The sequence below is a fragment of the Drosophila innubila genome, assembly GCF_004354385.1.
Source record: "Drosophila innubila isolate TH190305 chromosome 3R unlocalized genomic scaffold, UK_Dinn_1.0 2_E_3R, whole genome shotgun sequence".
NCBI classification, from domain to species: domain Eukaryota; kingdom Metazoa; phylum Arthropoda; class Insecta; order Diptera; family Drosophilidae; genus Drosophila; species Drosophila innubila.
This window is the reverse complement of record NW_022995380.1, coordinates 3,693,778-3,721,050: the sequence shown is the minus strand read 5'-3', so window position 1 is coordinate 3,721,050 and position 27,273 is coordinate 3,693,778. Positions and strand designations below refer to the sequence as shown.

The 27,273-nt window shown below is 33.7% G+C and overlaps 6 protein-coding genes across 9 annotated transcripts; all 6 read right to left on the bottom strand.

Annotated features, from left to right (window-relative positions):
• Nucleotides 1-5,734: 5,734 nt before the first annotated feature.
• LOC117791081 (5'-3' exoribonuclease 2 homolog) lies at nt 5,735-10,128 on the bottom strand. The gene is made up of 9 exons (XM_034630730.1): nt 9,973-10,128; nt 9,565-9,919; nt 8,114-9,390; nt 7,836-7,925; nt 7,101-7,257; nt 6,827-7,004; nt 6,509-6,687; nt 6,180-6,329; nt 5,735-6,094 (listed from the first exon to the last, which is right to left on the bottom strand). Exons 1-9 carry the CDS (start codon nt 10,045-10,047, stop codon nt 5,934-5,936), a joined length of 2,622 nt encoding a protein of 873 aa, XP_034486621.1. The 5' UTR covers nt 10,048-10,128; the 3' UTR covers nt 5,735-5,933.
• A 2,876-nt stretch (nt 10,129-13,004) lies between these two features.
• On the bottom strand, nt 13,005-17,174 carry LOC117792263. The gene is made up of 2 exons (XM_034632323.1): nt 17,163-17,174; nt 13,005-14,818 (listed from the first exon to the last, which is right to left on the bottom strand). Exons 1-2 carry the CDS (start codon nt 17,172-17,174, stop codon nt 13,094-13,096), a joined length of 1,737 nt encoding a protein of 578 aa, XP_034488214.1. The 3' UTR covers nt 13,005-13,093.
• On the bottom strand, nt 14,747-18,745 carry LOC117792752 (alpha/beta hydrolase domain-containing protein 17B). Of its 4 annotated transcripts, XR_004618195.1 has the most exons (6): nt 17,981-18,745; nt 17,734-17,913; nt 17,546-17,678; nt 17,163-17,424; nt 15,298-15,359; nt 14,747-14,874 (listed from the first exon to the last, which is right to left on the bottom strand). XR_004618195.1 is itself a non-coding variant. In XM_034633002.1 (4 exons), exons 1-4 carry the CDS (start codon nt 18,442-18,444, stop codon nt 17,341-17,343), a joined length of 861 nt encoding a protein of 286 aa, XP_034488893.1. In that variant the 5' UTR covers nt 18,445-18,745; the 3' UTR covers nt 16,983-17,340. The 4 variants fall into 4 exon arrangements, 1 of the variants encoding a protein (XP_034488893.1); XR_004618197.1 differs by lacking the exon at nt 15,298-15,359; XR_004618196.1 differs by lacking the exons at nt 14,747-14,874; nt 15,298-15,359 and adding an exon at nt 16,075-16,554.
• Nucleotides 18,746-18,975: 230 nt separating this feature from the next.
• LOC117792754 (putative hydroxypyruvate isomerase) lies at nt 18,976-20,457 on the bottom strand. Its single transcript, XM_034633003.1, has 4 exons — nt 20,235-20,457; nt 19,703-19,817; nt 19,434-19,609; nt 18,976-19,359 (listed from the first exon to the last, which is right to left on the bottom strand). The coding sequence occupies exons 1-4, from the start codon at nt 20,428-20,430 to the stop codon at nt 19,052-19,054; spliced, it is 795 nt and encodes a 264-aa protein (XP_034488894.1). The 5' UTR covers nt 20,431-20,457; the 3' UTR covers nt 18,976-19,051.
• Nucleotides 20,458-21,045: 588 nt separating this feature from the next.
• LOC117792751 (dolichyl-diphosphooligosaccharide--protein glycosyltransferase subunit STT3B) lies at nt 21,046-23,848 on the bottom strand. The gene is made up of 5 exons (XM_034633001.1): nt 22,366-23,848; nt 22,099-22,289; nt 21,518-21,988; nt 21,241-21,439; nt 21,046-21,185 (listed from the first exon to the last, which is right to left on the bottom strand). The coding sequence occupies exons 1-5, from the start codon at nt 23,755-23,757 to the stop codon at nt 21,114-21,116; spliced, it is 2,325 nt and encodes a 774-aa protein (XP_034488892.1). The 5' UTR covers nt 23,758-23,848; the 3' UTR covers nt 21,046-21,113.
• Nucleotides 23,849-25,766: 1,918 nt separating this feature from the next.
• Nucleotides 25,767-26,773, bottom strand: LOC117790569 (zinc finger protein 830). The gene is made up of 2 exons (XM_034630051.1): nt 26,672-26,773; nt 25,767-26,470 (listed from the first exon to the last, which is right to left on the bottom strand). The coding sequence occupies exons 1-2, from the start codon at nt 26,767-26,769 to the stop codon at nt 25,828-25,830; spliced, it is 741 nt and encodes a 246-aa protein (XP_034485942.1). The 5' UTR covers nt 26,770-26,773; the 3' UTR covers nt 25,767-25,827.
• Between the last annotated feature and the right edge of the window lie 500 nt (nt 26,774-27,273).

The following is a 27,273-nucleotide window of genomic DNA, read 5'->3' as shown; positions in this document are numbered from 1 at the left end:
CTTCGAAATGCCGTTTGATTGATACAAAACTTTCCTTAACCCAGTAAGTACCCATTAAAATTTTTGAATTTATGTAAAAATCTACTTTTTTGACTTTTCTGAAAAAAGTCACTATTAGAATGGTTTAGAAAAACTTTTTAAATCAAAATATTTTTTGTTTAAGCCCTAAAGTAGATTTTTACATAAATTCAAAAATTTCAATGGGTACTTAATGGGTTTAATAAAGTTTTGTATCATTCAAACGGCATTTCCAAGACCTTTCCATTGATATTTAACTTTACTTTTGTGTAAATACTTTTGACCACCACTGTATACATATATCTCTTTTTAAAATTTCATAATCGATGGAATAAAGTATTAAAGTAAGTATTTATAATATTATTATCATACTATAACTATCAATAAATTACTACTTAGGAGTGGCACTAAAATGAAAACCAACCAAAAACCAAACAATGCTCTATACATTTTTGGTTGGTTTTTAATTGGCCTCGATCTCTCTCCCTGATCATCCGATTGCAAACATATTTTTGATGTGTTGATCAGGAAGGAACGCAAAGCAGTTATGTACAATGCACTGCTTCCTGTTGGTGTACTCCAGTGTAAGCAGTGTGTTCGCTTGCGGCAAATAGATCTGAGCCCAGGGTATTTTCTACAGAGTATGCTCGACTAAAGCTTCTTTTATTGTTTTCTCCAGGGTATCAAACAGAATCTTATATTGGTTTCAGTTCGGGTTTTGGTTGTGTTAGTATTTTGGTTTTCGGCTATCGGTTACAGAAATCTTTGTATGTCGGATTCGTAGTGGATACCGCTTTTTTGTAGGTTTCGGTTTCGAAATACCGGTATGATTTTGGATCACAAAAAAAACCATAATATATAATAAAATCTTCTTTGATTTTAAAAAAGATCTGTTTAATACGATCAATATACAAATTCAAAACTAAAACAATTTTAAAAACAATAATTACACCTTAACAACATAATTGAATCTGATGCTTGATTGAACCCAAACTAACCGTTATACATGAATCGGTTACTAATCGGTTACTAATCGGTTATTTCGGTATGAATAACTTTGGTTTTTCGGTTTCGGTATAATTAAAAAGCTACGGTTACCAATTCCAATCGGATAATACCGGCTAAAGGATACGGTTTCGAGTACGGTTTTAATCCATTGTTTTTTCAAAAGATGAAATCACAATTTCGAAAAAAAAAAAACAACGAAATGTGTCGATTAAAAACAGAACTCTAATTTTAATAAAATATGACCTGGGTATGTGGAACTCGGATTCGATGAGCTTAACTAAATGTTACCATCCCTATAGCAGCTGTACGTTACAGTTAGCGCGGGAACCAAATCCTCAGCTACGGAGTTTTTAAACTAAGCGAGTAGTTTGCAGGATGAAGCCTTAATTATCATTGTAAGGTACATAATGGTGTTGTCAGCATTGAAAGATAAGGGAATCATTCGCCCTTTCTCAGTCATGAGAGCGCTAATTGTGTGTGTTCGTGTCAGTGTGTATGTATCACACACATTTTAAACTCATATGCAGGGCATCTACTAGTCGTTCACACTGTTGTTTACTCATATTCAATTGAATCTTTCAATTGTTTTTCAACAAAACAAACCCACAATTTTAATTTAAGTGTCGAGATATTTTGCAAATGGTAATGTTATGCCTACACACAGTACATATATTATAAAAAGAGCACCCTAATACTCGTACTAAACTACATTTTAATTTGTTTGATTTTTATCATATTCGTATGCTTTTATTTATGTTTACTCTTTACAATTCTCACAGTTCCACTTGGGATTGGTCAACAATGGCTTACACACCGTTTTTGGCACCGCCCTTAAATGTTATTGGTGTAACCAGCAGAAAGGGATGGCGAACATGCAAACGGATATGAATGCGTGCGTGGAAATGGCACAGACTTTATTTCAATAGCTGCGTCCCTTTCACTCACTCGCTGGAGCCATTGTTGTGTACGAAGAACACCATTCATTAAAACATGTCTTGGAACACATTCTTGTCAGTTTGAACGCTGATGCCGTCGAGAGAGCATCGTTTGCCCAAAGTGAAAACAAAACGTTGTGAAAATATTTAAAAAATAAAAAAAGAAGAAGAACCGCCGCAAAATGCCACGTCCATTAAAAGTTACTTATGGTGACCAGAAGCCGCCATACTCATATATATCATTAACTGCCATGGCCATTATGCATTCGCCTCATAAAATGTTACCGCTGAGTGAAATATATCGTTTTATAATGGACAAATTTCCTTATTATCGAAACAATATGCAAAAATGGCAAAACTCATTACGGCATAATTTAAGTTTTAACGATTGCTTCATAAAAGTGCCCCGAAACATAAGTAAAGCCGGTAAGGGTTCGTATTGGACTCTGCACCCCAAGGCGCTCGGTATGTTCGAAAATGGCAGTTTGTTGAGGCGACGGAAGAGATTTCGAGTCAAACAGCTGGAAAAGGATCTCATTAACTCTGACCTGGCGACAATAACCGCATATAATACTGATCCGACTGGCCAGATTAATACTGAGCGTATGAATGATCCACATTCAGAATGGAACAATCAAAACAGGATCTTCAAAAATTCCACACAAAAGAAGCAATATTTTGACGAGCCGTCGCTAGTTCCATTAGATGTAACTGAATTAGTCGATAGCAGTACGATCCCAGTACGTCCGAAACGTGCATTCACCATAGAGAGTCTGATTGCTCCAGATAATAGTATAAGAACTTCATACGATGCAAGAATCGCTCAAGCTATTCACAGAAAGCAAGTTTTCTTTAATAGTCGGTGTATTGAGGTCAATCCAGAAATTGGCAGACTGCCTGACTTCCCTCAATCAAACTTTAATCAGTTAATGACACATCATCAAACTAATTTGCCATTAATCACACACTATTTGTATAATCCCCAGCATACATTAAATACTATGTACATTTATCAACATAAGCAATTGCATGACCTACGGAATCATTTTAATGGGTCGCTACCAATTTTTTAAAATGAAAACTTTAAGAAAATTACAGTTTTTTTAAGTTAACTTATATAAATATTTATAAATTTATATTGACTAAACTCATTTGTGATATATTAGTTTTTCTATAATAAATTATTATATATTTTGTTAAAAATTACTATATAGAAAGTAAATAAATACAAATACTAAGTAGAACTAAACAAAAATTTGATTTTTGAGAGTAGATTTAAATGTATTGTATAGAAAAAGTAAGTATCAACCGCAACCAATCAAATAGCCTCTTTCCCCTGAAAAAATAATAGGCTTTCTTTTATATTTGTTTCCCTATATAAAATAAACATCAATGGAAAACTGAATTCGCACAGTGGCCAAAATTCCACACACCTGATGCTTACCTTACTTGAGTGGCCATGATTCAGCATATAATTAAGACGAAGTTTTTCCCATTTCTCATTATTTATTGGGAGTCCCAATTTGGGACAGACATTGCGTGCTTTAAAAAAACTATAAAAAAAATTCAGAAAATTGGATATTTAACGGACGCCAAAAAGGGTTTCAAAAATGTATACGGGATTTATTCAGCTTATTAATATACAGTTATGTAAGATAAAAAATTTCGCTTTTTTTTTAATTAAGAAGGAACTTGTACAAACGGAAAATATGTATGTATTTATTTTTTGTAGCAGATTTTACATTTTATACCAACCGAAAATCTCGCAAATCTCCATACATTTTTGGGAGATTTTCGGTTGGTTTTGGATTCTGTGGCACCCCTGTATATGCAAAATTTATATATACTTGCTATGGAATTATAATTTTAATTGTTATTTAATCGTGTTACATGGCCGTTAAAGTAGATAAATATGATGATTATAAACAGTGCTCGTTGAAAATCGGCCAACAAGAGTACTACAAATCAAATGAATTATTACATACTCAAATTAATCGATGGTAAAGTTATGTGTACATAAGAATTATATTTTACCGTCCCTATACTCTCTGAAGCATCCTGTTGCGCAGTTTCATTTACTTGAACGATAATAATGGACTGATCACAAATACTAACTTTTCATCGACTGTATTTGTTTAAAGAAGTATACGCAATGCCGTATGCAAGTAAGTGGACATTGCCCCCCTCTCCACACTCAGCTAACAGATTATTCAGTTCCAAGTCCACACTAATGCTATCATCACATCAAATAACAAACCAATTTCAAGCCCTAGATCTTTCATTACTTGAAAGGTGTTCAGTTTGAGTTCCAGCACTGGTATTACTCATAAAAAACTGTTGCCAAAAAATATTTTCAAATATTAACAAAATTTTTTATTATTGAAATTTTTGGCACGAAAAAAATGCAATCAAAATGTGTTATAGGAATTTTCATTTTATTTTAAAATTAATTTTATTTAGTTTAATAGTTTTTACATTTAAAGCAACCATTGTTGATTTTCGGGACATCGACAATTGTTTTCTCTGTGATTTTTATTGTAAAAAATGCATCCGAAAAAAATCTTAGCTTATATAAGGTAGCGAAAAATTCAAGATTGCAAAAAATTCAAGACTAATATTTTTATTACAAATGTCTAAATGCAATCCAAAAGTTGGTATTCCTAAAACCAAGCAACCAATGCTATTTAAACAGTGCTGTCCAAAAGTATTTAATAGCTTTATTTTTCTAACTTTAATTTAATGAAATAAATATATTTTGAATTAGTCTACAGTTGATATAAAACATTCCTAAAATTAATAATTGTGTTCAAATTGTAAATTAATTTATGGCAGTGGAAAAAAATTATTGAAAAAATGAAATGGCTGAGGATTCCGAAATTTTCGAACGATTGTTTTCAAAAGCAATTCTGTTAAAAATCGTTAGGTATTTGCGGTGTGTAATATACTATGAAAAAAAATTATTTGCAAATAAAATATGACGAGTATGCAGTGTGCGGATCCAATTCGTAGCCCAATTCATACAGTTTTACCAAAGATACTACGTTTTTGGATGCCGGTGCGTCGTCCTAATGGAAAAGTTCTTTTCCATATCAAATATGGTAGTTTTCTACCCAATTCGATTTTAAATCAATCCATATGCAAGAATTGTATTTGCCGAAAATCAATTTGAATTAATCGACGGGCATCCAAGAAACCTTCGCCATATCATTATCCCATGGGAAGTTCAGCGTCGAGAGTTCCTTAGTCTCTGGTATGCAATAATGTATGCAAGCTTTATTTACATTTAAAAAGTGAGGAAAAAGTTCTTTACTTACCATCTGCCCAATGTTTTATTTCTGATTTCGAAACTGCGTCCACTGCAATTTTAATCTCACCATTCGACTAAGATATGTTTTATAAACAGAAATCTAAGGACTGCACCGTTATCTTTATTAGAACAATTTTATGAATTTATGAAATTTGTTTTTATGTTAAGTGATAACACTTAACAACACACCTACCACAGATCTATTAGCCCACGCTCTAAATTTTTTTTTCTAAAATTGAATCATAAATAGAAATATTTAAAATATATGAAATTTAAGCAATATTTTCTTGTTAAAACTAAGAAACCCTGAGGCGTATGCCCTAATTTTAAGTAGGGAAAATTAAAAAAGGAGCTCGAAGAATTCAAAAATATAATAACTTTTTCCAGCCAATACGTCTCATATTTAATGCAGAATACTAAGCGAAAACCAGAGTTTACCATTTACCATTGAAATTCAACTGCACCATTTAGGTAAAAGCTTAGACAGCTTTAAAAGATATATTTTTAAATTTCACATTCATGTGTGACAAATGTTTATAGCTTAATTTCTAGGTTTTATTAGAAAAATCATAAAAAGCCGATGTACATAATCATTTATGTATAATTGGCTTGCAAGTATTTACTTCTTTGCATCATTAATTACGAGTATGAAGAAGGTCTACATCTTAAAATCTTCTATAATTTGAATGCTGATTATTATTTCCCCTATGGTTTCCTTGTCGGTAGTTTTGATGCCTGGGCCCATTATAATTGTTCCTCTGTTGATAATTGGAATCCTGGTTTCTTTGATTGTATGGTCTGTGATAATTTTGATTAGAATGGTAGCCTGAAATATAAAAAAAAATTTCATATATCGATGAAAATGTGTATTAATAATTTCTTTAGCTAAAATAAAGTAAATGGTTAATTACCTTGCGATTGATGATAGTTGTAGTTCATAGCGTTTCCCCCATTATTTTGATATGAATAACCTTGTCCATTATCATTTCTTCGCATGCTGGAGGAAACTAATCGTTGAGCTCCAGGTGGGAGATAAGCTCTCTGCTGATGATTTCCGAATCCTACACAAGACAAATAATTAAATTTTGAAAATAATTATTACTCTTTTACTTTTTTTCTACAAGATTATCAAAGAAGAAATATCCCTATGTTAACATTAACACTCATGGTTAATATGCAATTAACTCATTTGAATTTTAATTGAATTAAAGATATTTAATTTGAAAATCTTAGCTCTTACCGATAACAGGTCCATTTTTATTATTGTCCGATTGTATAACTTGAGGAGGATCCACAGCTTTGGGAAGCCTCTTAGCCAAGAAAATGTAGTCCTCATCATACTGAGGGTCCTTAAAAACAGCTGTTATAGTGGTATTCTCAACAATATCAGGGAGACTTGGTATTGGTGACTTCAAGTGACTAAAAGGATACAATATTTATATTTTATAGTATTATTTGGTGACCACCAAAAGATCAATCTAAAAACATAGTTATGTTGATAGGCGCACTCCATCTATTTACTGAAGCATCGATTAGTTCGTTATCTGTTTTTACTTACCCATTTAAGATGGTGTTGAGTTCAGATGCCGAAATAGTTCCAGTCATTCCATCGAATGATATGGGGCAGTCTTCATTTTGCGAGCTGTCAGCTTTTTTGTATAGGTTTTGAACAGACTTGAAATGAGAACTTAATTTACTAATGTAAAGATTATTTTCCCCTCTTTTGTTACGCTTGACTGAAAATGGAAAAAGAAGATAAGATAAGAAAAGAAGTAGATATAGATAACTGTGGTTGTGAGGCTTAGGTTCCGACTACATTAAAAGTAAATTACCTTCTTCATCTGTTAAATGGCTATGAAGAGGTATAAGCGCCTTGAATAGCCTTTTCTCATCAACAAATGGCAACAGAGCAACACCTTGCCAAGCAAACTTTTTACCATTGAGGTCGATCTTAAAGTCTTCTGGATAAAAATCAATTATAGTTGAGTGCTGGCAAATAAGAAAAATATTTGTAATATATTATTAGTCAATACTATATTAACATAAATTTATTTTCTAGATATCACGTTATCACGTCTCTTAACTTTATACGAGTATTGCTTTGTCTCAAACGGATTAATTTGCATTAATTATGATAAAGCTGCGAAAATCCCACCTTTTTATGCTTCTCAGCTCGGACCAGGAATAGATTTTAGTATCTTTTGTAACTTTTGTTACCATTTTTTTGTGAAAAAAAATCAATGCACACTAAATAATACATTTACTAAATGTCAGGCCATCGTGTTTGAAACTCGTGGAAGATATTGAATTTTATATTCAAGATCCAATTCAGAAAATGACGAATCGGATAAAGATGATACTTTGATAAATATTTAATGGTAGTGTTCTACTTTGTACACATTTGGTCTTAACAAGCTGCAGGTTTTAAAAAAATAGGTTCGATGGTAAGCACGCTACTTTAAAAAAAATAGTTGATTGATTAAAAATATACATGTAATTTTTCTTAATTATTCTGAGCAAGATCTTTATAATCAAATAAGAATTTGTTTAAGATGTTTTCTACTTACAGGATTGGACATTAACTCTGCCCATGGTTCAGGCACATGTGAGCTACTAGCTGCTGGGAATACTCCCATCAATTGCTCCAGTGGATTAAACTATAATAAATAAAATGAAAACTTTTTCGATTAAAACATTTTGAAAAATCAATAATATCTATAACAACACAAATATTTACTTGGTTGTTAGGGAACATAAAGTCTTTGTTAGTGGTAATAAAATTAAATTATTATTAAAACTGCTTCAAAAGTTGCAAATAATATTATAAAATAATTCAACAACTTACCGGTTTTGTTCCTTTCTCGAATGACGTCGAAAGTCCTTGAATATTTACGAAATCAGATGCAAATGGTGCATAGTGGTAAGGAAAGTACCAGTTCCAAGATGCACAGCCTTGATAGTAATATTTTAGAACCCAACAGAGTCCCCTAACATATTGAAGTGCAACAGCATAACGAAATTGTAGATTTTCTGGAGCTACGTCAAATTTAGATTCGTAGTATCGGGACTTAAAACCTTCCTCCCAAAGTCGCACTTCATCGTTATTCTCTTCTTCATCATCTAAATTGGCTTCTGAACTAGAACGTTTAACTCCACCTTCCCCTGATCCAAGTCTTAAGGCAGCCGCTTCTTGTTTATAGTTAGTTATTTTGCCCTTAGCACTATTTGGTCCAACAGCCGTCGGGCCGAAAACAGATTGTTCCATACCCTTATAGCTATTATTGTCCCTTTTCTGTCTCGCCTTATACTGCTGCTCCCTTCTTTGTCTATCCTTGAATATTTGGTCTTCTACATTCCCCAAATCTGTCATGATCAATTGAACCCTGTCCAAATTAACGTCCCCGGAATCCGTTAAGTATCCTTTAGTTTTATAAACACATTTTTTATATAACTCGACCAATCGATCTACGGCGCCCTCTCGGATTTCCAAACTGGGCAGATGAGGTAAAAAATCGTTTCCCACAAAGAAACACATAAAAACCCAATCATCTAAAGCTCTCTCAAAATCATATGCGAACGGTAGATTAGGCATTTCCAGCGTTTTTTTAAGATACTCCCTCAAAACGCTTAACCGGACAAATATAAACTTAACTTCTGCTCCAATCGGGACATCGGGAGCAAAATTACTACTACTTGGACCAACTGCGCCGAGTCCAACACATTTGTCCATTTCGTGTCCAAACTGATTACAGACGTCACAGGGACGTGGCTTATTCGGAAGGAACTCTTCGCGAATTATAGTAAAGTTAGGTTCGTGAGTCGCCAACCCCAACATTATCAAATCAGCATCAGCTCCGCAAAGAACATGATGGGTGTTAGGATCATGGTCAGGCTGTGCGCGTTGTTTGCGTATATAATCCATGATTTTGTGCTCTCCTTCGCCTGGTACATTGGCATCAGATAGAATTACTTTGATTCCCTTCCATGCTGGATTATTATTAAGGCGGTCGTGTACATAATAATGTAAGCATTTACTCAATCTGTCCATAAACGGAGTTCCCGGAGTTATACAATTTGAGTCAAAATGTTCCCCTTTCTCCTTTGGCGGTGGCAGTTTGCAGCCTAAAATAAAAAAGATGTGTATGCTTAGTGGTAAAGTTCAAGATTGCTTTTATACAGAAAAGCTGCGCAATACAATAGATAGCGGCATTCCGAATGATTGTATACAAACACATACTTCCATATAGACACGTGCACATGTATGCGTGCGTGTGTGTATGTATTCACTTGACTTACCTCGTGCTAAGAGCTCATCTCGAATTCTCTCAACTTCCAGCCGTTTTTCAATTGTTTCCTTAGCAGCGCGGAATCGTCTTGATCGTTGTTGATTCATTTTGGCTCTTGGCGCAACTCCATCAATGGCCATATACAATACTTTTCTGGGCCGCACAATACCGAAAAGTCGGTCAATGCATTCAAATATGGCAACCATCATTTCTTCTTCATTTTTGGGGGCTGGCTTGTCTTCAGGGTGTGTACAAGGATGTATAATGCCATTCATATCGAGATATAAGTTGTCAAATTCGATGCCATTGGGATTTGGTAAAGTCGCATCTTCGTAAATATTTTTGCCTGTTTCCGGATCTACTTGCTAATCAGCCAAGTTATTAAAGTACAAATATAATTGACAGGGTTCAACCATACCTTGTTTTCGTTGCATTCTATTATAACGCAAGGATACTTTTTGCTTAGCCATCTAAAGAATGCCGGTACTCCCATTTTAATTCAAAGAATATTGCCGAAATGTTTTTTTTTTTCTAAACTGAGTACATGCATACATGTGTTATATATATGCAAAATCACTGAAATGCAACGCTGCCAAAATATCGACGTTACACACTGTATGTGTATATTAATATCGATTATTCAACCAGAGGTGATATTTGTTAAGCGACTATTCGATATGCGCCGATATTTGGCAGATACGATATTTCCTTTTTATCGAGCATATTACAATCACTAATTCGGAGTTTTATAAGTACTTGTAAGTTGACAATATTTTTAAACTAAATGCGGAGAAAAGCTTCTAGCACTTTTGAAAATAATTTTATTACTTTATGAAAATAATAAGCGATAGGACTTCATTTCGAGGTTAATATCTGTTTCATGCCATATTCTCGAAATTAGAAAGAACCTAATAAAGGGCGATTTATCATGAATTATTTTATTTTAATTTTTCAAACTAAAATTCCTTTTTTCTGTAGTTGTTTAAGCAGTTAAATTACGCGCGTAAGGCATTGCATGAAAGTAAAGTACCGAAGCAGGTTGTATCGATATTGTACATTTTGCTTGTGACGACAGCTTGCTTATTCAACCTTCGACGTACACTTAACTTATTTTTATCGACTAGTTTTTATAAGCCATAAAAAACTTTTTACGATCTTTACAAGATTTGCAAGATAAAGATTAGTTGCGGTTTTAACTAATTTTTTTTAAAATGGATTCGGAAATATCATTGAAAAGTTAACTTTTGCATTGTTGCCTTGTGCAAGTTGACACTATTAACGCTTGTTTATCAACACTAATTTTCTCTCAGATTCTCAGTTTACCAGCACTACACCTTTCTTTTTAAAAAATCAAACTTTAAATTATGTTATCAAAAATAAGAAATCGTCTTTGGAAAATATGTCAGGACCGATTTGGTCACATGAGTCTCATGACGGCTTCTCAGATATCATCGTCTTCTTCTCCCTAGGAAATGCTGGGATAAAGTTAGTGTGCCGTAGACAAACAATTTTTGTTATTTAACTAACCTGGTCGAAATGAACATTTTCATTTATTATGGATTCATTGGACGTGTTGTAAAGCCTCACAATGGCCATGAAAATATGATGTAGCCTTTTCTTGTGGTCCTTGAACATTTTATGGAACTGGCACTTTGCCAAATGTCCAATGTAATGCTCTTTCTGTCGTTTATGATGGGTATACTTCGGGTCTGCGCGAGTCTGGCTGGGTCCACAAATTTCTTAGAGTGGTTAACTGCTTGTTTTTTGTAGCCATCGTCATCCAAACAGTTGTAAGCCTTCCAGCACTCAGAGATGATTGTAGTCCCATCCGCTATGCGCTCTTTAGTAACGCTGAGCAACGTTTCTTTGTCCCGGCTTACAACTGGCAGAATGAAGAAATTGCCACTTCCTCTCTCGACAGCTCCAAGCACCCACTGGCCTTCCACCTGTCATCCACAGTTATATTTTCTTTGGCCCACTTGTCGCTCGTCTATCTCTATTGTCCTTGGACCTCCAATAGTAGGACGACTATTAGTAATATTCCAACCAATGTAAACTTCCCTCAAGAAGTTTCTCCAGTCAACAACAGTTTGCCGAGTTTATTTCAGTTCGTCCATCTGAAAACTCGTTTTATTCTCCAATCGGATATTTTACCAAGCAACGAACTGACATATGTCCTTAATTGACGAATCCGATCCCACCAAAAAGGTGTTAACACGCACGATTTCCTGGAAATCGCATTGGGTTTTTCCCTCGGTGATATATGAGTGACAGGGAAAAAAAGATCGGTATAGTTATTAGACGTCAATTTGCAAACCGATCCACATTTTGGACATATCTTTTCAGCCAGGATAACGTTGTGTTTGCGCATGAAGTCAACGAACTGACTCTCATAAAAACAGATAAACTTCAACACCTGATAATCGCAATCGCACGACATGTTAAATATTTCCACAAATAAAATTTTAGCACGATTCCGCATTTAGTAGTGTTGATAAACATTTACTAAAAAGGACAGATCAAAAAAGTAGTGGTGGTAAGCGAACCCTAATAGTGAGGATTTACACCAAGCAACAATAAAAAGATAATCTTCCATCGAAATTTAAAAATTCATAAAAAAAAAAAAAACTAGTCGAGTGCCCAACTAACAGTTACATCAAAATGTATAATAAATCGCTTCCTATTTGATTTTCTTGTATTTGAAATATATTAAATACCCATATACAATATGTTTCTTTTTTGTTCTACTTGTTTTCCACTCCTTTTTCTTTTCTTCCTTCTTAACCTAACTTTATGGCAATAATATTTTTGACATGGCAGCTTTACCGTTTTATGGGCGACAAAATTATTCCACACGGCTACGTGTGGTAACCTAAATCATATGAAAAAAATACAGAACTACAATACATATCATCTAAAATATCTAAACATTTCAGAGTGGTTCGTGTTAATAAGCCTATCAACTAAAGAAATGGTTCCAGATTATGTGCACTTAACATCTTCATAGTATTTTGCTGCTTAGCGAAAATTTCATCACCAGGTCGGGAACTGCATAGGAGTTCTATCAAAGCTTCCATATCCTTAAGGTGCTCTAACATTAGATTCGGCTTCAGGACCGATAGATGAGAAGCAATAATTGGTATAAGGGACGCTGCAAATTTTCAAACAAAAGTAAAACAGTTATTTTGTAAAGTTAAAAAATACAATTTTAAATCATTTATGTGGATTTTATTACAATTAAATAGATTTACAAAAAATTATATGGATACAATGAAATGAAATAATACATTAGAAAAAAGGTGCTGTTTATATTTGCAAATTCTTTTAAATCTAAAACTTAAAACATATTGGGAATATATAGGCATTCCCATTTTCATTAATATAAATGCATGTATACTGTTAAACTTGTAGGCTTAAATGTAGTTAAGCTGCTAGTACAAATTTCTTTTATTAATTTGAATACTTATGTAATTTATTTTGATTCGAATATGTAGACACGAATATCCACGTTTGCAACATTTAAATTTTGAACAATAGATTCAACAGGTGGTTTCTTGCATTGAATTCGACTTTTGACAGCTAGCATAAATTTTAGTATTGCCAAGAACTGTGGAAACGTTTGGGTTTAGGTTCTGCTGTAACGAGCTGAAACCTTCCTTTCTTTTCGAGATCTCCTTACAATCTGTATTTCCCGTATAATGCGATCCTTGGACAGTTAGAGTTTCCTGGTCGTTACTTCCTTTATTGTTCACATTGCAATCGCTTAATGAAAATTTAATATTCTTTTTCAATGACATTTGACTCATTTGCTCGGATAGACGACGGATGTTCAACTGAAGTTCATCTTTCGATTGCTCAGATATTGTTGAAAAACTGTGTCTGTTTTGTAATTTTTTTGGATTGTTAACGTCTAAGTTATTACTTGAATGTTCTGTTTGTCGTGGTTGATCTGATCCTGCAACATAATTAGCTTGAAAAGAATTTCGAGTGACAGTGTCATCACAAATATCAATATCTCCAAAGGGATTTAGTAAATTTCTACCTCTAGCTGGTGAAAAGCTGGCAGACTTGGTTTGCATTGCTTCGTTGGGTAAGCGATTTAAAGAACAAGCTTCATTTGTGGTTTTCAAAAAGTGTGGAGAAGGTGGTGCCGAAGCTATACACTCCCCATTTCTGATACTTTGATGTCTTTGCACTTCTGGCTGCAAATAATTGGACTTTTTAGTTTCTAAGAAAAGGTCCCTTCTGGCAGATAGAAATGGTTTTAATTTTCCGTTTTGAGACTTTTCCTTAAAACGCGATGTTGGTGTATGGGATTCAACGGTTCGTTTGATCCAAGGATCCCCGGAATTCTCGCCTATTTCATTGTATCCATCCATTTGTATCTCACTTTTCTTTGTCCAGGGGTCCACGGATGACACATAGAGCAAAGAACTTGCGATTCTTTTATTGTTATCATATGTAAATGTTGTCTTTTTAATATCTATATTATTTGGAGAAGTTTGCTCTGATTTACTTATTGTAAGTGCATAATGACATTTATTCTGATTGTCTTGAGCTGCAAAGCGGCTCAGTCGTTGTGGGTTATCATAAAAAGCCATATTAGCTTTATCAAATCGAATTTGTTGAGAATAACGCGACTGATTAGCTATTTTTTTTAAATTTAAATCACTTGTTGAAATATTTTCGAATGAACTCTGGGGTATAGGCAGTAAATGATCGTTATAGTTACTGTTGCGATTATGTGATTTGGATACATTAAGCGTGGGCTCCTTGACCATAATATTTGTTGTAGAACTGTGACTAAAATCAAAACAATTTCGCTCTTTTGGAGTTATTGTGTCATCAAAGTTGGGAGATTTCACACAACTACAAGTCATGGTCGAGTAGTTGGGTGTTATTCTTTCCTTTTCTCTAAAATCATTTATATTTATAGCCAACTGCTTAGTATTAAGTAATTTGTTTGTTGATTTCTGTGGCGCTTTTTTGTTATAGATGTAACGACCAGATAGCTTATTTTGCTGGACATTAGGATATGAATATGGATGCACCGGCGAATGAGGAGAATGTATAGGAAGTGTTGGAGCAGCCTTGTGCAATTGCTTAACAGAGTTTGCAATAATCTCATCTGTGTTTTTATCATTACGTTGGGAGCTTTTTCCTAGATCTTTGTTGCTTGTGTTCTCGAATCCTTTTGAATAATTGATATTTGATAATTGTAACGACTTGTTTTGGGCTTCAGGTGTAGAGCCCGATTTCTTTTGCTAGAGTAGCCTCTCTGCAAGGTCTTTAATTGAAATCGAACTGGAGGCTGAAAGACCTGAAAAGAAGGTAAAACACATTAGACGTTAAATGATTTAAAATTATTTTGTTGAATTTAGTGGATTTATATTGTTTTCAGCAAGCCATTGTAAGAAGCAATATTGATTTTCTATATGTATAAACTATTTGTACATTTTAAATATTAAGAGTTTCTGTTGCCTATCTCATTAGCGAATCCTGTTGCTTTACTTACCTTAAAATACTATATTTAGTAATAACAATTTCTCGACTTATAATAATAATTTTTAATCAGATCTAAACAGTAAAACAAAGCTTGTTAAAATTTTTACGCTAGCCATGTGCAATTTAATAAACTTTTTGAAGAGTTGTTAATTCATAGTGTTAAAAAGTCCCATATAAAAAATCTCCCTTTTCGACATATCAAAATACGAAGTTTATATGCCAACATTTTATCACTTACCGAATAAATTAAAAACTATAACACGGGCATCATAACAATACTCAGAACAAGTCATACTTAAACTAGAAATAAATTAAAAAACCGAAGTAGAAAATATAAATTAAAAGCTTATAATTATTGAAATAGTTATTGTGATTAGTGCGCTGAATCATAATTTTAGTTTGTTGCATTGAATTATTTATTAAAAAAATAAAAATTTATAAAATGAAATCACATCTTAAATTTATTATGTTCCCAACTTAACTATTATTTGCTAAAATATTACCAACGACACTCAATGTGCTAATTGAGTCCTCATTTGTACCACTCAAAGAGATTATGCGGTATTCGGGATCTTGTATATTAAGTTACTTTGTTATCTTTTAAGTTTTCTGTAATTTAACCAATGTATCAATAGAACGGAGAGCCGCAAACAAAAAAATCTCTAAAACTTTGCGTCAAGTTTTCTGCCCCATTGCCGCCGACATATTACTCAATTATTAATCATGTTGAAAATAGATTAAAAACAATTAAAAAGCACAAAGCGAAAAGTCTAAAAAAGTATAAAAAGTTAAGTAAAAATAATGTGAAACTATTTAGTTTACACGCAATGAATAAAGGATGTGTATATGTTTATTATCAATATTTAAAGTGTTTTTTTTTATAAGCATTATAATGTTTTTGATTGTCTTGGGCTTTAAAAAAAAAGAGCTTTATGGTAGTAGGTTTCTACATTTTCTACTAAAAAACTAATCCTTAAGTGTATTACATTTGCCGCAGAATATTCAATTAAATGGATACGGTATTTATTAAATTTAACTTTATTCTCATAAGATGTACCACAGCTACATGTTAATGGAATGGTTGTAAATCGTTTTACTTTGTTTTATATCACTGATCAAGGTTTCTTAAAAATCTGTATCAGTAAAAATGTTTAAACAGATTAATTGCTAAGCTATTTTATTATTATTTATATATATTGACCAAAAAAGAGTATTGTGCTGGATATATGAATTCTAATTCGGATGCACCGGCAGAAAAGAATTCTGTCAAGAGAGTGTGTGGGAGCTGTATTGCGTTGTAGCTTTAAAGTGGCGACAATCATTCATTCCATCTGACTTTTTTATCTTTCCAGATGTTCAGTATCTATGTATTCGCATCCTTGATAAATTAAATTTTTTTTGGATTTTGGCCTGCATTGAGCAAGGTTTTGTGTTCCTAGCTAAAGAAACTTTTCAGCAAGATCTTTAATTGAAATAGAACCAGAGGCTGTACAACCTGAAAAGAAGTTCACATGTATTAGATGAGATAACAAGTAAGAATGCTCTAGTCGAAGAATCGATTTTAAAATGGACTACATCTAATTGCAATTTGAATCAAATACTAATTAAAATCTACATTATTTTTTGATTATAGGAAACATTAGTTTCTTTATCAACTTTAAAAGAAAATGTCATTCCAATTTGATAAGAGTATGAGTGCCACAAGCATATACTAAATGTCGTAAAACTGTTGTGGACTTCCCGTTTAATATCCCAGGGGATTTTAATGTGGTCCATGGGAAGGGCGAAAAGTCACAACAGAGGAATTATTAACTTTGGTTAATAATAATCTCCCCATGGACGGGAAATGGTTACCATGATAAGTATAAAGAAAATTTCGATAGGTCGCCTGCAAAAAAAATGACTATGAATGAAAACGCACAGTATGTTTATAAATGTATAATATTTTTAGAGGGGAGCATTCTTACTTATTGAAACAAGTATCAACAAAGTATACCAAAAAAAACTTAATGTATTGATTTTTAAAATAAAGTAATGATAATAAACTCAATATGTGCCTTTTAATGTTTATATGTATGTATGTATTTTTGATATGCTACTAACCATCGTTGTCATCTTGCTTATTGTTTTTGATATTAGATTCACGTTCTGTCGCTGCTGAAGCGGTTTGCGGTTTTTGACTAAATTTCAAACTAGCTGCCATAAGATTTGTATTTGTATTGTTAGTTGCTCCATCAGAAGTATTGTTACGAACACCTCCATCAGCATTGTTCTTTAATTGTCATTTAATCAGTTCCACGGAAAGAAATTTTCTCAACCGCTCATAGTATTGGGGATGTAATTCAACGTCATTATGACCAGCTCCCTGCAAAAAAAGGAAAATATAGTAAATTACAATTTAGTCAATGCTCTTGTCTAGATAGGATTTACTACTTTTGGCTTTTATTGCATATGTAAATAAAACAGTGTTTTTTTTACAAACTTACCTCCACCCAAAAAGGTTCCACAGTCTTAGGACATCGCTCATAAATGCCAATTCCATGAGAAAAATCAATGACCTCGTCGTCGGTTCCATGAATGACCAAAACGGGTGATTTAACTTTAGCCACCTTATCAATACTGTTTTAAAATGATTAATTAAATGCACACTTGAACTTTGTTATTTGATACATACCTTGGAAAGGCATCGAAAAACCAAGTTCTCTTTGTGTTTCTGAAGACAACTCGAAGCCCCGACATCAATGGTGAATGAAGAATAACTGCACCAACCTCATGACGAGATGCGAGATCGACAGTTGGAACAGTTCCTATGCTCTGGCCGTAAAGTATAATGGTCTCAGGACTTATATTTAGCCTTTTTAAAATAAATAAAATAATTTAAGCTAGTTATAAAAGAGTGCTTTTGCTTATAGGCATATTACCTTGTCCTCATTGCTTGCCAAGCAGCTTCGATATCTGCATAAAGGTTCTTCTCCGAGGGTTTTCCACCACTCATACCATATCCGGAATAATCGTAGCCAAATATGTTGCAATTGATTTGGGAGCCAAGTGTGAGATAAAAGCTGCTCATCTGACCCAAATCAACAGCATTGCCATGAGAAAAGAGCAGTGTATATTTTGCATTCTTGCTGCATCGAACATATGTGCATGTAATCAAGTTGCCACGAGATGTGCGGGTAAAGAACGACTCAATTTTTGATTTCTCGCGTTCAGAGTATTGCCATTCGGCGCGATCATAAAGCTGTAAATTGTATTTGATGTTCGTGTCATCAGCTGGCGTCAATTTGTATGTTGGCTCAGGTGGCTGGAAAGCGAGTTTGGCAGCTATCGGTCCGGGACAAGGCGGGCAGCAAAACATGCAGCATAATTCACTAATGCTAAACATACTCAACGTCTAATACCAAACAACGGAATGTTAATTTTCTAAATTTTATTATAACACTTCACACTTCTGCTGAACAAAGAACGACGATTGTACGCTCGTACATCAATTATGATTTTTACAAAATATGTGTGGATTGGTTAATTTAATTACAAAACGAACATATCATACGTGCTAATTCAAAATGAGAGACGTATTTGACAACATTATATTATGTTATTATAGTTTTTATCAACCTCACACATTTACAAAGTGTAATGGCCGTATATATTATACACATACAAGTCGTGACGCTCCCGTTCTGTTTAGTTCAATAAACCAGATTTGCAATCGATATATACTTTCCTAGGGTAACCTTAAGAAATTGTTATCGATGAAAGAGTCGATTTACTACTGAGTCAACTTTTGAAACAATGGAATGGAACAGAAAAGATACATGAAGAATAATTCATATATTTTTATTTTATTATTGTATATTTTATCAGCATAGTTAAATATTCATAAAAATAATTAATTAATGTTAAACCACAAATGTAATAAAGACAGTTTCTTGCAGCTTCCAATATTTATTTTAATAAACACATGAAAAAATAAATATTTTTATAGAAACTTAAAGCTCCAGGTTGTATTTTGAAATCCAATTCAATCCATCGACGGTATTTGTCAATGGTTTATATTCGCATCCAATCCAATCTTGATGACCAAAATCTTGCAGCGTTTTAAAAATGTATTCGTAATTAAGTTCACCAGGAGTATCTGGCTCATTTCGATTTGGCACCTGAGCGATTTGAAAATGTCCAATGACGTTTTTATATTCCTCTAAGGTCTTAGTGAAGTTCCCAGTTATATGCTGAAGATGGTAAAGATCCACCATTAATTTTATGTTATTGCAGTTGATTTCTTTCAAAACATTTGATGCTGCAAATAAGTCATTTAAAAAGTATTAAAATATAATTGCGCTGCAATATAAATTCATGACATTAAAGTTCTACCTTTGTTGTAAGAATTCATGAAATATGTTGGAATGACATATCCATTTATTGGCTCAATAACGCCGGTCATATTACTCAGTTTCAACTTTTCTGCTGCTATTTTTAAATTTGAGATATATGTTGCCAAATGGTCGCATTCTGACTTATTATTGCGTGTTCCGGACATAAGATGAACTCTACAAAGAAAGTAATGTAAATGATATGTTTATTAAAGTATAGTTGTTTCATAAATTAAAAAAAAGTGGTATTACATATATGTTTATACTCACTTCTTGCACTTAACAGTTTTGGCAAATGCAATTGTTTCATCTAGCTGCTGTTTAAAAAGATTTTCTGAACCAGGAATACTAGTAGATCCAAACTTAAGCTCCTCCTTCGTTTTATCTAAAAGTGATTTTAATAATTTTATTTATAGGTACCTAAATACATTTTGAACCTTTAACATTTCCTTAAAATCACGAATTTCAATAGTATACAGAAATATTTTTTCGATATACCTGACTGTTTCTGTAAACTTACTGAGTGACCCACTTATCACTGCGTGTCCCAAGCCGAATGAAGGTTGCACCGGCTAGTTACTCTTGACATTTAGTCACAATAGGGACTCGTGATTCAAAAAAGTAACAAGTACATAAATATCGGTTATCTCTAATGCATGCACTAACATACATACGAGATCAGCTATCTATCTGATACATACATTCATACATATGTATACAAATGTATTACTTAAAAACTTTAAATGTTAATCTATATAAATATGTACGCAATGTAGTATGTTCGAATGACCTTTTGTCTTACCAAATGCAATGTTTATTAGACTGACTGTTATTCCGGTATCATTGACTGCTTTCTCTGCTTCCTTAAGTTCTCCCTCTGGATATGGAATTTCTACAGCTCGGAATCCATGCTGACTGGCGAGCCTTATTCTATCTGATATTGTTACTGCCGTTTCAGTAAAAAGGAAATTTAAATTTGCAGCAAATTTCAACGCCATGTCGAGTTGTTCGCCGTCAGTTATGAACTGATAATAAATTTCTTTGCAGTAGCACTTTAGGTAAAAAGAGAGCAAGTTTGAGTGTACATATACATACATACAAACATTTGTGTGTTTTTAGTTATCTCTGAGAATTGTTTATGTATATACAAGCACAGATAATTACATTCCATACATATGTATGTACAAATAAATCCAGATGGATTAACATGAGGGGTTATCCATTAAAACCACAATTTAAAATATGTATGTATCTATGTACCTCAATACACACGTGTCTGTATATTTACTAATATGATAATATGTACGAATGTCCATAAAAATTATCTGTGTTCTGACTTTGGTGGATGGGAATTTTTCAGTCGTTGTTTTAAAAGTTAAATAAACAAAGTGACCTGAGGTATAAAATCCACTTTGCTTTTTGCAAACATATTTTAAACATTTAATAAAATATATATATACATACCTTCAAATACTTTTGCAGATATTGCAATATTTATATTAATTTAATTTGGAAATTAACATTTGTTAAAAAGCTACAATTTTGAGATAACAGTCTATACTTCTTTGTATTTAGCTCCAAAATTAATTTTAGTTAATGTCAAATGCTTGAAATACTTATATTACAAGTATGTTAATGTTTTCTTATTTATTGCAGTACAATTGTTATAAATAATTGTCATTTATTTCAAAGTTCTCTTTCCTTTGATAACGGTTGGACGATTCCGAATGAATCCCTTGCGACGCTTCAAGTTCTGAAAGATGAAATTCATGAGATACATGATTTATCTTTAATATATAATAATTTACCTTTCTAGATATAAAGTTGGTGGGGGGAATAAGTCTATCTTTAGCTTTTAGGGATGGTCGGTTAAACTCAAATGGCTTCTTAACTCTGTAGATTCGAACCAGCCAGTGCTCCGTGGTATAAGCCTCTTCCAAGTATGTCAAATCGAAATCTTTATTACCGATTACAGCATTGCGGGTACGATCATAGCCAGAGGGACCCCTAAAAAAAATAATCGAATTATTTAAAACAAGTTCAGCAAATTGAGAATCAATGGTATCAATGTGGTAAAACTCGTACCTATAGTCCAATTTCAAGTCCCCAAAGCGATAGTAGCTTAATTTGTACATAAGACAGTTAAGTAGAGCTGGAGCGCCTTCGGCATCCACTCGAAATTCTCCACGATCGGTAAAGAAATCGCTTTCCTTAATATCTTTTGGATGCTCTCCTTCGGCAATTCGAACCATCCAAAGGAATTTATTGATATCATCACCAGAATAGCCAATCACACCGCCAAAGATAACAAGGACATAATCCACATCCAGAGATGTCATAATTTCATAGGATTTCTCTTCAGTTGATGACATGGCTTTTCCAACTAATGCAATATGACTATTATTCCAAGTATTATTATCCACTAACGTTGTCCTATTCGCCATTCCCGCTATCTGATACCCGTAGTCCCACCAAGACATAATACGTGCATCATCAGCAGTGTTTTGAGAAAGCCAGTAATATGCCTCCCTAAAATCATCCAATATATTGCGCGATCTAAAAATAATAATAAGAACAAATAATTATCGCTGATTCTCTTTTGGATATTTTTAGATTATTCGATATAATAATAATATCATATTCTTTGATAATTTCAAATTTCTTACCCATCCTGACTGTTGTGGAATGCAAGCACAATTGAGGGGCTGGAATAGGCATTGCTAGTGACCCAAGTACAGTGAACGGCAAACATCATTAAGATCATCAATACAGCCAAGATCACAATACTCTTCAAGTTGGAACTTATTCCACTTTCATGTGAGGGATCGTGTTTGGTGCGGTGCTTGAGTTTTCCAGCCTATACAAAATATGTAAATACAAAACATAAAGAAGATGTTATATTTCTAGTAAAATTCATTCGTTTGCAATTTTACCTTATCGTAAAAGCTCTTCTTCTCCAATGATTCCTCCTGATCCTCAGCTTCTGGTGCTGAGGTGACCGTGTTTGCCATCCGTTTGGATGCATCTTCCTGGAGGAAGACGTCCAAGAGTCCAGAGAATGCAACGCCAGCGAGCATGCACACAACTGGAGTAAGTGTCAACATCAGGCGGACCATGACGCCGGCAAAGTAGACGGCGCTTATGGCGTACAGGACAACGAAGACACGTTCATCGTTGATGTGCTTGATGCTGTACCAAAGACCAACCGGAAAGGCGCACACAAGAATGTGCAAGTCGAAGAAGAATGAGAACCACGTGGTAGGCTGATGCTCCGACACAGACGCGATAATGGGAATATGAATCTTCGCATAGCCAGTATCCCAGAGCGAATAAAACCGTCCACTCCATGGTGCCACCACTCCCATTACGGTCAACACAACTACGGCCACAAAGACGAGCACAGCTGCCAGCAGGCCGCCAACAATGAACAGTTTCCGGAACTCATTGCGTGACAATACGGATTGCAAGTGACGGAGAGCAGCAACCGCCATCAGAAGCACAAAAACGCCCATGGCTGCCATGTGTTCACTAGTGCGTATGGGCTGGAATCCAACAAATGGTATTTGCATGGAGAACAGTAGTCCAAGGATGTAGAAGGTGCTGTAGCTGGTAAGGAGTCTCGGCGAGTAGCGTCCCATGATAAGCAGTACAAAGACATGCAGTGGAATCAGATTGATTATGAACACATATCCACCCCATGCGGACACCATGTAGAAGTAGGAAATCGCTGCACCAGCTGACCAGAAAACGGATCCAGTTTTCACCGATCGCACCCAGAGGAAGTATGTGAATTGCAGTGCAAATATGGCGATGCCTTCGTTGTCATAGGAACCAGCTACGGAGCGGCTAATATAACCAGGCACAATTGCTATGAAGCTAGCAGCAAAGAGTCCAGCGCCGGGAGACCAGAGTTCTTTAGTCAATAGATAGGTTGAAATCGATGTGAGGCCACTGAAGACGGGAGCCAAGAACACGCATATGTCACGTATATGCACTGGAATGTTCAGAATGTGCAATAGATAATGGATGCTGCCGGAGGTTATCATGAGTCCCGGATACACAGTTCCACCAACAATGCGGCCAAGCGGATACCAGGCGCGCTCATCGAACCAATTGAGAAACTTATACCAGCCATGTTCCACCATGTAGGCAGTTGCACGGTAATTAAACCATGGATCAAACTCGTGGATTATCGACTCGAATCGTATGACGGCAAACAAACGTGATGAAAATCCGGCTATCCAAGCAATTAGCAAAACTGCAAATGTTATAAGGCTGCTGTAGCCAGCCACCTTACTATTGAAAATTTTCGAGCTCCGATTCATCTTAAATGTGGGCTCTGGCTTTATATTTAAGATTTAATTCTACTTAAATACCACCAGAAAACAACTGAGACACGTAGCCTAAAAATATACCGGCGATTGCTGGGCTACCTTACACGTAACATGTTATCGAGCATGAAGGGTCGTACACGATACGATATTTATATACATCTCTTGCATAAGAGGTATTCCTTTTAACTGCATTACAATATACATTATATGTATGTTCCCAAATTTTTATTTTCCTAATATATATATATATTTTAATATAAAACGTATATATATATACAATTACAATATTGTACTGATCCTGACATTAAAATTCAATATTCAATGCATTGGCATTGGCATAAGCAAGTTTAAAAAACACATCAAACATATCGATAGGCAATATCAACATATCACATTTGTCATATAACATGTTTATATTGTGCCTAAAGTTGCTTTAATTAAAGCAAATTAACTTTAACCGCCTTTATGAACACTTTTTAATGCGTTTTAAAGTAAACAGTGGATTAGCGAAGCTCGCTTTTTAAACCCGCCGCTAATTTTTTACGCCTCCTTAAATATACTTATCACTACAAAACCAATTGTTACCATGTTTATACAGGGCTTTAAGTTGCTTTAATTGAAAGTGAGTTACCTTAAACCGCCTTAAAAGCACTTTTTTAGTGCGCTCTAAAACTAACAGTGATTTAGCGAAGTTCGCTTTTTAAACTTATTTTTTACGCCGCTTTAAATATACGTATAAGCACTTATCGCTTTAAAAATGTACTACAAAACCAACGGTTTCTCATATACATCTACTAAGTGCCATTGAAAATGCAACGATATGAATATTTAATTAACACACAATAATAACAAAATAAAGTCGCATGTGTTGTAAGAACAAACGATTTAAGGTAAAATCTGGTTTAGCTGCTCTATAAACATGGTAATAAAAAAACCAATTTCGTCGATAATTATCAGGTGATGGATGAGTTAAACAATCAATAGTAGAATTCCTCAATCTCGATTAGATTTGTAGTCAGCATATATAAATGGATAAAGGGAATTACCTTATTGAGTTAATTTACATTTTACGCAAATTTAACTTAAACATCGTGGCAACAAAACAAAAATGCGAATGCACAGGAGCCGAAAGAAAGTGAAAAATATGTTCTTTTGCTGTGTTGCCTAAAGTTTTGAAAAACGCCCATACCTTATCTGTAAACTTTGTTTGATAGCTTTAGTGAGTACCGCACTAGCTAAACTCAAGCAAAATAATTTGTCTTGCTGTTTGCCACTGTTTTCTTTTTAGGGCGAGTACTCAGAAAATGTTTGTCTTCGCTAGTGAAAAACTCTCAATCATTTGCTGAGGCCTAGAGAAAGCCAGTGTTAATAATGCAACACACAAAAAAAAAACATAGTGGAATGGCAGCACAGTTGCGCGATTTGTTTAAATTCAAAAAACACACAGCTGATGTGTTCTAACACATTGAGGAGGTAGGGGAGTGGAAAATGAAGGTTATTCAATTGTTTAGTAATGCAATATAAGGTAAATGTCTATTGGTCCGGTTCAAACTCAAAAATTAATTTAAAAAACCCCAAATAGAAGGTGATTTATTATGCATTTAGCCATAAAAATTAGTTTGGAGACTCATCTAGTTTTTTTTTTAACTAATCTTTGAAGTTTCCATGCAAAATTGCCTTTTTTGTTGTTGCTTTGTGCAACTTTTCACTGTTATGGCCCGTTTACCAACACTACTCTTCTTTGACTTGTCAATTTTTTGGCCTGTTTACCAAGTACATCATGGGTTTGTGAGTTTAATTTTGAAAAATCTCAACCGAAAAATAATATTATGAAAAAGATCATTATTGGCGAAGTTGCCATTCCAAAAGAATTTGGAAGATCAGTGGAGAAAAAGTTATAATTTTGTTATGCTCATGTAGCGTGTTAGCAATTGTGAAAATAAGCGCCGGAAATAAAATTGAGCTGCCAAATATATAATATAATACACATGTAATAATAGTTCGTCTTTATATACGTAATTTTTTTCTTTATTCTATTTGATTCTAATATAAAAGCACTTCCTACTTGTGAACGCTTTTAATTCTCCAATCCAGTAAGTCGTCTACACTGCATTCTTCACCAGAGCTCGACTCTACATCCAATTGTACTGGTCTTTTTTCTTTGCGCTGTTTTTTTAAAAGAAAATTCTTTTTATCATTTATTTTTTCAAATCTCTTCCAGTTTTCCATTTGTTCGTCAATTTCTTTTAAATGTCGTTTTATATTTAAACTATCCTGTTCTTCAGATACTATAATATTCGATACAGTGTCTGCTTCTCTTATTTCGCGCTGAAATTTTAACCATTCTGCTTCTGTATCGCGATCGTTAGCATTGGTAGATTTTTCTTGATCAAAGAACTTTTCCGGTAATACGTTTTGTGAACTTTGATTAGCTGGAGCGTCCTCTGATTGAATGCTGTGCAACTTTACGGCATCAATTTTAATTACGTTTTCTGTGGTTATTGGCGCCTTCTCCTGTACAGGGTCTGATTTAGTTGTTTTTAAGGCCTTTGACGTTTTTGAAGTATTTTCCGCTTCTATTCGCTGTTTTTTGGCCAATTCCACAAACTGTTTATGTTGTTTTGAGTTGAGGTGAACTTTCCAAACGTTGGACTTGATGGGAATCCTACACAAAACGCAAGATAGGTTTCCCGAAGAATCATATGTATATAGGGAGTTAAGAATACCAAATATGTGAAACTTAATGTATTATTAATATCTTATGCTTATTAGAGTCACGCACAAAATAATAAATGCTGACTTAAGTATGCGGCTAAGAATATTAGAATTGTGTGTACTTGCATACAACATGAAGATACAATATGTATATATACTTATTAGTAAGTGCAGTTATTAAAAAGGATATTTGGCCAATGGTGAGTCCACTTTTGTAAACTTGGAACTTAGTTCTGTTTTTCGACGAATTTTGTTATTAGATTTTAATAATTCCCTCGTTTGATCCATTGTAAAGTAAACAACTATTAATAGTGATGATATACAACTTCAATATGAGCATATTATATCGATATTTAACAAATATCGAAATATCATCAAAACAATTAAGATATTTACATTTATCAAACTACATTTAAATAATTTAAAATTATTTTAAAAATAATTATTTTAAAGTTTTTTTTTTAAGTAATTCATGTATAATCAGTGAAAAAAAAGTTTCAGCTCTGTTATCTATCCTGTTTCATTCCATTCCATTTTGTAATCTGTTGCTCTTTTATCGATTAATCGATAGTTGTGGGTACGAAAAGCTATGCTTTTATGATAGATACGATATGTGTCGTGAATAGGGCTGTCGAGTGTTTTTTATATATCGTATCGAAAGTATTTTTTGTTTTGAAAAAATATCAAAATATATATCGATTTAAAATACCAATATATTGGATATTTTTATTATTTTCTTTTTTCTCACAAAGTGATATTTATTACTTTGATTTTAGTATGTAATAAGATACA

Bases quoted from the DNA above. Each gene is read 5' to 3' on its own strand.
- LOC117791081 (XM_034630730.1), bottom strand. From the start codon at position 10,047: ATGGGAGTACCGGCATTCTTTAGATGGCTAAGCAAAAAGTATCCTTGC. The intron at 9,920-9,972 runs GTATGGTTGAAC...TTGGCTGATTAG, and splicing joins TAGAATGCAACGAAAACAAG to CAAGTAGATCCGGAAACAGG. The intron at 6,688-6,826 runs GTAAGTAAAAAC...GTATCCTTTTAG, and splicing joins CTCAACACCATCTTAAATGG to TCACTTGAAGTCACCAATAC.
- LOC117792752 (XM_034633002.1), bottom strand. From the start codon at position 18,444: ATGTTTAGCATTAGTGAATTATGCTGCATGTTTTGCTGCCCGCCTTGT. The intron at 17,679-17,733 runs GTATGTATCAAA...ATTTTAAAACAG, and splicing joins TTTTTCGATGCCTTTCCAAG to TATTGATAAGGTGGCTAAAG. The intron at 17,425-17,545 runs GTAAGTTTGTAA...CTTTTTTTGCAG, and splicing joins TGGAACCTTTTTGGGTGGAG to GGAGCTGGTCATAATGACGT.
- LOC117792754 (XM_034633003.1), bottom strand. From the start codon at position 20,430: ATGGCGTTGAAATTTGCTGCAAATTTAAATTTCCTTTTTACTGAAACG. The intron at 19,818-20,234 runs GTAAGACAAAAG...AATCACTTTTAG, and splicing joins TCTAATAAACATTGCATTTG to ATAAAACGAAGGAGGAGCTT. The intron at 19,360-19,433 runs GTAGAACTTTAA...ACTTATTTGCAG, and splicing joins CATGAATTCTTACAACAAAG to CATCAAATGTTTTGAAAGAA.
- LOC117792751 (XM_034633001.1), bottom strand. From the start codon at position 23,757: ATGAATCGGAGCTCGAAAATTTTCAATAGTAAGGTGGCTGGCTACAGC. The intron at 22,290-22,365 runs GTAAAATTGCAA...TATTTTGTATAG, and splicing joins AGAAGAGCTTTTACGATAAG to GCTGGAAAACTCAAGCACCG. The intron at 21,440-21,517 runs GTACGAGTTTTA...TATTTTTTTTAG, and splicing joins GACTTGAAATTGGACTATAG to GGGTCCCTCTGGCTATGATC.
- LOC117790569 (XM_034630051.1), bottom strand. From the start codon at position 26,769: ATGGATCAAACGAGGGAATTATTAAAATCTAATAACAAAATTCGTCGA. The intron at 26,471-26,671 runs ATATCCTTTTTA...CTCCCTATATAC, and splicing joins GTGGACTCACCATTGGCCAA to ATATGATTCTTCGGGAAACC.